Genomic DNA, 9,935 nt, shown 5'->3' with positions numbered 1-9,935 from the left:
TGCAATTAATAATGTTTTCAATCAATCAATCAATCAGGTGGGACGATGGATCTGTGCCAGTGCCTGTGGTGCCAGCAGAGCCACTCCTTGGTGCCCAGGCCCTCAGAAGGATGGGAAGCAACAACGCCACCAGAGAGGCCATTACTGTCAGGGAAACCTTCACTGGGTACTTCTCAGCAGCAGGATAGGTGCCATGGCAGAATGGGATCATCTGAGGACCTCCTACTCCTACCTCCCGTATTCACCCAAAGGCTCTTTTCAGAGCCACCCAAAGGCTCTTTTCAGAGCCACCCACTTTGTTTTGAGAGAGTTGTTCCCATGCTCAACCAAGATTGTCCTTGTATCCAAAATGGTGTGTATTGAGCTGTACTGTATTGTACCCATTCTGCAATCTGTTAATACTATTTTCAATCAATCAACCTTTTATCTAGGGACATCTATGGATCTCAGGGAATGTATTCCCAGTGTCAGAAATATAGGCTTGAGTAAATTGTAATTAACCAAAGGAGAATATCAATTCTATTTTTCTTTTATGTTGTCATCTTTGACGGTGAATAACACCATGCTAAAATTGACCAGACATGGAAAATCATTCAACACCTTCTTGAGATCACGTGTACAAAAAATCTAAGTAAATGAACAAAGGGAAGATAATTAAACAGAAGGTTTTGTAGATACAGTACTGAATTCTGCCATCCGGACATATGCAATTTGAAATATGATCATAGAATATCAGAAATTGTTCATCAGATTACAATGCCGTTTTTTGCTAGACGTTCACAGAAAGGTAGAGAAACTAACTGCGTTCTGTTTTATGGCAATAACGTTCAAATTTTTTTATAAAGCAAATTGATGTATGTCATAAATGTCTAAATGTAACAGTACTGTCTAGTGTCTACCTGTATGTCATATATGCAGGAGTGTAAAAAGTACCCAGAAATTATACTTAAGTGAAAGTATGGGTACCGTCTCAATCATACTCAAGTCAACGTCAGAGTATCTGGCTAAAAACACACTTGAGTAAAAGTTAAAAAGTTTCTACTTTGAAATGTAGCCTGTTCCACCCGATGGGGTCGCTTGAACCCTTTCTCCAACGCGTTTGTGTTTCCGCGTCTCTGATTGGCCAGGTCATGTGACATGTACGCCCAATCGTGGGACCGCAATTTTCTACACTGGTTAAGCTTAGGCGCTCTTTCGAAGTTGGTTAAGGTTAGAGTTTGTCTTGGAGCATGGCGATAGAACACCTGCCCTGATTCCAAACTCTAACCTTAACCAACTTCGAAAGAGTCGCCTAAGCTTAACCAGTGATAAACTAGGCGTTAGGTAGTTTGCAGGCTGTTCGACCCAGAAATAGGCGCAGAACTTACCGTCCCACGATTGGTGCACATGTCACATGACCTGGCCAATCGGAGCGCAAAACGGGAACACTGACGCGTTGGAGAAAAGATACACGCGACGGGGTCGGTACCGACCCAAAAATGGCATATGGTCATAAATCAATATTTTTCAGAGTGTTGCATATTTTTTGCGATTTTTTTTTTAATCAAACGTTTCCAAGTATTAACATCACTAACATGTCACAAAAGCATGTAGAATGTATATTATCATCAATACGTTAGTTTAGCAATAGGTTAAAAGTGCCATTAAGATAGTTTTAACTTCTCGATTTGCTGAAGTCTATTACAAGACGGTGACCATTTTGGAAAACTTGAATCATGGGAATTGTAGTTTGTAGCATAGCTGTGGATCAGCCTTGGAATTATTCCAAACTACACTTCCTGTCAGATACTGTGGGGGTTCAAAGTTCAGCGTTCTGAATGAATTATTTCAATAACTGTTATTATTCGGGATAATAAGCCACAAAAGGTAAAGTTTTTGACAAATATTGAAACTCAGTTAGTTTCTCCTCCCTATTGTTAGCATGTAGCAACAATTAGATCTGAAATTAGTTTCAAAATGGTTGCACTGTGGTGAAAATAAAAAGGTACAGTAAATTACAGTAGATATCATTATCTGTTCTTATGCACGCCTGGTGATACTAAATCCAAATTGAACTCAGGCATTTGAAAGATAATATATGTATATATATATAAATGTGCGAATTGGCTATAATAAGGTAATTTATAAGCATCATATTCTATATTTTATAATAATATTTCAAATTGCATTGGTCCGGATGGGATAATTCAGTACTGTACTACAGAACCTTCTGTTTAATCATCTTCCCTTTATTAATTTCCTAGATTTTTTGTACACATGATCTCAAGAAGGTATTGAACAAGATCAGTGGCAGTTTTTTAAGTTTGGTCATTATTATCATGGTGTTATTCACTGTCAAAAAAAAATTATAATTCATATTCTCCTTTGTTTCATCACAATTTAAGCAAGCCTAGTAATAGACACAATATTTCTGACACTGTGAATACATTCCCTGAGGTCCATAGATGTACCTAGATACCAAATATATGCAAATGGACCTTGTAGAAGTGGAGAAATATTCCATTTACCTAGGTATATATTTTAGGCGAAAATATTCCACGGTGGAACAGGTTTACTTAAGTACTAAAAAGTTAAAGTAAAAACTTTTTTTTATTGCAAGGGATAGACCAGAGGTCACAAACTCATTCCATCGTGGGCCAAGTTTTCATTTTAACTACACATTGCACCAGGTGAGTTATAGTTGAAGAGGTGAGCCAGTTAGTGAAATCATCAGCTGGTGTACTGTTTAGGCAAGGCTGGAATGAAACCGATACACTCACACAAGGACCAATCAGCATGGGTATGGGCATGTTACATTTCCATTGATGGGGATTTGATTGGCTGTTTTTAAATAAAGTGCGACCGCAGGATTAATAAATTAATAACGTTAACGTTAGTTTGGCCAGAGAAACAAATATACTAATTAAAATGGTTGGACCTGCAAGATTTGTACTTTGTACTTTGGTCTGTGTAACTGAGGGGTACAATTCCCTGACTGTATTAATCAAGTATTGATATCATTAAATCACTACCGTCTTGTACATTACTGGCCAATACCGTACAAAGGTATTTTAGATGACAACACTTCCACAATAACAGGTTTCCACTCAAATACTCATTTAGAATATTTATTACATCAAAATAGTATTACATTATATACTTTGTTCACTTTAGATGCGCTTATAAGGCAAAGAATGTGCAGGCAAATCAATAATGAATGTTAGGTAATTAGATCTAGGGATATTCTGGGAAGGGGGGGTGTACTACCGGTTGTAAGCCAGCAGGGGGGGGCAATGCTCTATGAATGTCAATGGTCCACGGAGCTGTAGCAAGGCACCTGGAGACGGTGTTTTACTCCCTGAGTCAGCGGGGAAAAGCAGCCTGGTCCCAGGATGCGCGCTGTGCAGGTGAAAGCCGTGGGGCCTCTGGTACGACAGAGACTGGCTCGAGTGATGGTCTCACGGGCAGGTGGATCCCACAGCAGTGGGTGTAGACGGTTCTCTGCTTCCAGCAGCTTGGTGAAGAATGAAGAATAATAATCCTTGCCGGAAAGTGGCACTGCTGGCGGGGGTAAATCCTCCGTGGTGCTGCTGGTCCGGTGTAAATCCTCCGGTTGGTCCGTGGTTCACAGTTGAACTTGACGTTACTCTATCCTATCTGCACGCGGCTATAAGTGCTCTATGTAGACGCACAATTACCCACTTCACGTGGACTTTGACTCGTAATGAAGGTTTACTAATAAATAGCGAACGATACGTTAAACCAACGTACTAGGATAACACGAGGCTCTATCTTGGGGCAATGCAAGCCCTGCTCTGCCCACGTTGCGTAGTGGGTGAGACGTTGCTTGGATAACTGGAACTGAACGAGACAATGGACTAAGGGACTAAGAGAAAGTTCTACTTTACTTGCGCCATATATATATGCGCTGTGAACAAATAGTACCATTCGTATTTCGCCAGCCGTATTCATGGGCAGAAGCTGGGCATGTACAGACATATCTCGTCGGTACCTTTCAAGTCAGCTCGAGGGGGTAAGGCAGTGGCGCCAGCGGATCGCTTCCAATAGGAGAACGAATATTATGGTCTGTCCTGTAGACTAAAGGGATATTCAGTGCATATTGTACAAGGAATATACAAGGGATATCAAACGATATACAAATATTATACATGGGATCTCAGGCAATAAATATATATATTCGGTTTAATCTGACCCTTTGTAACAGTCTGCATTTTAAATGTAAGGAGTAAAAAGTATGTTTTTTTTCTCTGAAATGTAATTGAGTATAAGTATACAAGCCTAATAATACTCGAGTAAAGTACAAATCCCCAAAAACAGTACTTAAGTATTGTAACGAAGTACAATTACTCAAGTACTTTACACCCCTGCATATAATTATGATGAATTTAAAATGGGGGACCCTGATGTAAACAAGATGAAAGTCTTTCTCTGGCCTGTTACCCTTAACAATTGTGTGTATTGAGCCGTACTGTATTGTACCCATTCTGCAATCTGGTGGTAATACAATTTTCAATCAATCAATCAATCAATACGCCGCTTGCCGTCCAGCAAAACCACGCCCATTAGGGCGAAACACGCTTCAGGAAGTCTGTGGCTGCCAAGGGTCACGTGATAAACGTGTGTCTGTGTGATGTAACGCATGCGCAAAGTTGACAACAACACACAGGAAAGCAGTCGCAGTGAACACATTGAGATCAAGTATAATACTTTAGCAAAGCGTTTTAGTTCCCGCTGCTCCGAAAACAAGGTAGAGTGCTAGTACATGTCCTATTCAATATCCCGATTAATTACCAGTGTGAAGCTACTACTAGGTTGTACTTAATTTCACACAGAGACAGATATGTAATCATCTTGCTACCGTTAGCTAGCAACGTTAGCCTAACACCAGTGCCATCCATGCCATCATGGATCCGCTCAGTGTAGTTCAGGATGAGGTCGCGTTGGAGGGACTCGACGGTATAACCATCCCCACCCTGTGGATCCGACTGGAGAGCAGGAACCCCGTGTTTCAACTCGCCCTCGACCAGCACACCAAGGAGTTCCTCTGGAGGTCCCTGGTCATCTGCTCCGACCTGGACTTCTACCAACTGCCCGAGGAGAGGAACGATGTCATCCTGTTCGACAGGTTTGATTGATTGATTGACATTTGTATTAACAGATTGCAGAATGGGTACAATACAGTACAGCTCAATACACATCTATATGAATTGAAAATGGGGGACCCTGATGGAAACAAGACAAACGTCTTTCTCAGGTCTGCATCCCCTTAACAATTGTATGTATTGAGCCGTACTGTATTGTACCCATTCTGCAATCTGTTAAATAAAGTTTTCATTCATTCATTCATTCATTCATTCATTCATTCATTCATTCATTCACACACAATTGTTAAGGGGATGCAGACCAGAGGGAAGACTTTCGTCTTGTTTACATCGGGGTCCCCCATTTTCAATTCATCATAACATAACATGACATACAGATAGACAGTACTGCTACATCTAGACATTTATGACATACCAGATCTACAAATATACAGTACTGTTTGTGATACAAAAAGAGTCTAAAAAGAGAGAGTGTATACATTTGAGGGGGAATAAACTGTACATTGGAGGAGGTTGGGTCTGAGTTTGCACAGTGTGGCTACTCTGTGTACGTGATGCATGATGACGACGTCTAATCCATATCTCCGTGTGTGTTTTTTCAGGTTTGAAGACATCGACCCGGAAACGGGCATGCAAGCTGCACAGGGGTTTTCTGACTCGAAGAACGATATCTACCCCATCCGTGTCATCGACGAAGAAAAGTATGGGATACAGGGCTCCTGCATCTTCTACCTAGACAGGGAAAATGTCACCGAAGCCGTCCGCTCTAAAGACCTTACAGCACTGATCACCTTGGAGGAGGCTTTCACCAGGTGAGAGAGAGAATGAAAACTCAAAAGGAGCTTCTATCCCCAGGCCATCAGGCAATATGGACTCTCTCCGTAACATTAACTCATCCATTCTACATTCATTGTACACAACATCAACACAACATGCACACATTCACCTTAAACATTCACTTTAAACATTACAGCATGTTTTATCTATTTTTTTCTACCAAATGTTTCCATTTTTTTATGTGACAGATAAAAACGATTTTGACTCCCGCTCCTTCTCACTCCCACAGAAATAATCCCATCCAATCCCGAGTGAGAGTTTAAAAAAAATCCCACTCCCTCCCACTCCCACAGAGACTGATCCCACTCCCGCCCGAATCCCATTGATTTTGTTGTCATAGTTCCCACTCCCTTCTGCTCCCGTTGATGTTTACTCCCGGTCCTGCCCAATCACGGGATTCAAAGTGAATTTGACTCCCATCCTGCGGGACCCGCGGGAATCCCGAAAAAAATTCTTCCTCTAGTGTAGACTATAAGACTATATCCTTATGCGCCAAAAGAGATGAGCTTTCATGGACTACGGTTAATTAAGATGAGCTTTCATGGACTACGGTTAATTGAGATCTGGATTGGATTATCAGTTTTCTGAATATCAAGCTAACATTTTGTTTTTCCACACACAGTTAGGCCATGTCTCCCTCTACCTTTTACGCTAGTCGCAGTGTTTCCCATTACGTTGACTTATTTGTGTGGGTCCACCACAATAACAAGACATGCCTACCACAACTAGATGCCACAGACTTGTGGAAGGGACAGGGGCGAGTCGTCTGGTAATCGGAAGGTTCCCGGTTAGATTCCGGCTCCTCCCGGCAGCGTGTCGAAGTGTCCTTCAACAAGACACTTAACCCCTAATTGCTCCCACTGAGCAGGTTGGCTCCTTAAGTTTAGTTAAATTGAACTTTTATTAATCCCCTTGGGGAAATTCATTCTCAGCATTTGACCCATCCTAACTATTAGGGGCAGTGAGCAGCCACACAGTGTGGAGCCCTGGGACCAACTCCAGTTTTAATACCAGTACCTTTGTGAAGAGACCAACTCCAGTTGTAATGCCAGTACCTTGGTGAAGGGACCAACTCCAGTTGTAATGCCAGTACCTTGGTGAAGAGACCAACTCCAGTTGTAATGCCAGTACCTTGGTGAAGAGACTAACTCCAGTTGTAATGCCAGTACCTTGGTGAAGAGACCAACTCCAGTTGTAATGCCAGTACCTTGGTGAAGAGACCAACTCCAGTTGTAATACCAGTACCTTGGTGAAGAGACCAACTCCAGTTGTAATGCCAGTACCTTGGTGAAGAGACCAACTCCAGTTGTAATGCCAGTACCTTGGTGAAGAGACCAACTCCAGTTGTAATGCCAGTACCTTTGTGAAGAGACCAACTCCAGTTGTAATGCCAGTACCTTTGTGAAGAGACCAACTCCAGTTGTAATGCCAGTACCTTGGTGAAGAGACCAACTCCAGTTGTAATGCCAGTACCTTTGTGAAGAGACCAACTCCAGTTGTAATGCCAGTACCTTTGTGAAGAGACCAACTCCAGTTGTAATGCCAGTACCTTGGTGAAGGGACCAACTCCAGTTGTAATGCCAGTACCTTGGTGAAGAGACCAACTCCAGTTGTAATGCCAGTACCTTGGTGAAGAGACCAACTCCAGTTGTAATGCCAGTACCTTTGTGAAGAGACCAACTCCAGTTGTAATGCCAGTACCTTTGTGAAGAGACCAACTCCAGTTGTAATGCCAGTACCTTGGTGAAGAGACTAATTCCAGTTGTAATGCCAGTACCTTGGTGAAGAGACCAACTCCAGTTGTAATGCCAGTACCTTGGTGAAGAGACCAACTCCAGTTGTAATGCCAGTACCTTGGTGAAGAGACCAACTCCAGTTGTAATGCCAGTACCTTGGTGAAGAGACCAACTCCAGTTGTAATGCCAGTACCTTTGTGAAGAGACTAACTCCAGTTGTAATGCCAGTACCTTGGTGAAGAGACCAACTCCAGTTGTAATGCCAGTACCTTGGTGAAGGGACCAACTCCAGTTGTAATGCCAGTACCTTGGTGAAGAGACCAACTCCAGTTGTAATGCCAGTACCTTGGTGAAGAGACCAACTCCAGTTGTAATGCCAGTACCTTGGTGAAGAGACCAACTCCAGTTGTAATGCCAGTACCTTTGTGAAGAGACCAACTCCAGTTGTAATGCCAGTACCTTTGTGAAGAGACCAACTCCAGTTGTAATGCCAGTACCTTGGTGAAGAGACCAACTCCAGTTGTAATGCCAGTACCTTTGTGAAGAGACCAACTCCAGTTGTAATGCCAGTACCTTTGTGAAGAGACCAACTCCAGTTGTAATGCCAGTACCTTGGTGAAGGGACCAACTCCAGTTGTAATGCCAGTACCTTGGTGAAGAGACCAACTCCAGTTGTAATGCCAGTACCTTGGTGAAGAGACCAACTCCAGTTGTAATGCCAGTACCTTTGTGAAGAGACCAACTCCAGTTGTAATGCCAGTACCTTTGTGAAGAGACCAACTCCAGTTGTAATGCCAGTACCTTGGTGAAGAGACTAATTCCAGTTGTAATGCCAGTACCTTGGTGAAGAGACCAACTCCAGTTGTAATGCCAGTACCTTGGTGAAGAGACCAACTCCAGTTGTAATGCCAGTACCTTGGTGAAGAGACCAACTCCAGTTGTAATGCCAGTACCTTGGTGAAGAGACCAACTCCAGTTGTAATGCCAGTACCTTTGTGAAGAGACTAACTCCAGTTGTAATGCCAGTACCTTTGTGAAGAGACCAACTCCAGTTGTAATGCCAGTACCTTGGTGAAGAGACCAACTCCAGTTGTAATGCCAGTACCTTGGTGAAGAGACCAACTCCAGTTGTAATGCCAGTACCTTGGTGAAGAGACTAACTCCAGTTGTAATGCCAGTACCTTGGTGAAGGGACCAACTCCAGTTGTAATGCCAGTACCTTGGTGAAGAGACTAACTCTAGTTGTAATGCCAGTACCTTTGTGAAGAGACCAACTCCAGTTGTAATGCCAGTACCTTGGTGAAGAGACCAACTCCAGTTGTAATGCCAGTACCTTGGTGAAGAGACCAACTCCAGTTGTAATGCCAGTACCTTTGTGAAGAGACTAACTCCAGTTGTAATGCCAGTACCTTGGTGAAGAGACTAACTCCAGTTGTAATACCAGTACCTTTGTGAAGAGACTAACTCCAGTTGTAATGCCAGTACCTTGGTGAAGAGACCAACTCCAGTTGTAATGCCAGTACCTTGGTGAAGAGACTAACTCCAGTTGTAATGCCAGTACCTTGGTGAAGAGACCAACTCCAGTTGTAATGCCAGTACCTTGGTGAAGAGACTAACTCCAGTTGTAATGCCAGTACCTTGGTGAAGAGACCAACTCCAGTTGTAATGCCAGTACCTTGGTGAAGGGACCAACTCCAGTTGTAATGCCAGTACCGTGGGCAATGGCAGGAATCCTAGCATCCATGTACTATGGTGTAGGAGCAGTACTGGTAGGAAACCCATGCAGACATGGGCAGAACATGCACACAGAAAGACCCTCTGCTGGGGTTTTGAACGCAGGACCTGTGAGGCAGCAGTGCTAACCACTGCACCACCGTGACGCTCATGGTTGCTGTTGCCTCCACCATCGGTGTGTGTGAATGTGTGAGTGAGTGGGTGAGTCAGAATGTGAGGCACAAGTTGTAAAGTGCTTTGTATAAAAAGCCCTATATATTAATACATTTTTTTTAACCTTTATTTTAACTCGAAGGACATTGAGGTTTCCCTCATTTACAATGACGACGAGTTTACACACACACATGAGCAACACAATGAAAATATAAAAAGAATAGAAGAAACTAAAAACAATTGCAATTTGACAAACAGAGATTTAACACCAGATGGTTAAAAGCAGAAGCAGATGGGAGGACCTCTAACTTTAGGGTTTGTTGAAGAGCGTTCGTTCCATGTGTTGGGGGCATCAATAAAAAAATGCTGTCTT

At 42.7% G+C, this 9,935-nt stretch overlaps 1 protein-coding gene across 1 annotated transcript in view; it reads left to right on the top strand.

Moving 5' to 3' along the window:
- The first annotated feature begins 4,825 nt into the window (after window positions 1–4,825).
- gtf3c1 (general transcription factor IIIC subunit 1) overlaps window positions 4,826–9,935 on the top strand; it is a 90,583-nt gene continuing 85,473 nt past the window's right edge. The window contains exons 1-2 of the mRNA XM_084319474.1: window positions 4,826–5,125; window positions 5,705–5,914. Coding sequence (XP_084175600.1) covers window positions 4,905–5,125; window positions 5,705–5,914 — 431 coding nt within the window. The 5' untranslated portion in view covers window positions 4,826–4,904. The remainder of the gene's footprint in view (window positions 5,126–5,704; window positions 5,915–9,935) is intronic.

This window comes from Notolepis coatsorum, assembly GCF_963971535.1.
Source record: "Notolepis coatsorum genome assembly, chromosome: 7".
NCBI lineage: Eukaryota > Metazoa > Chordata > Actinopteri > Aulopiformes > Paralepididae > Notolepis > Notolepis coatsorum.
This window is presented reverse-complemented; position numbering and strand designations above follow the sequence as displayed.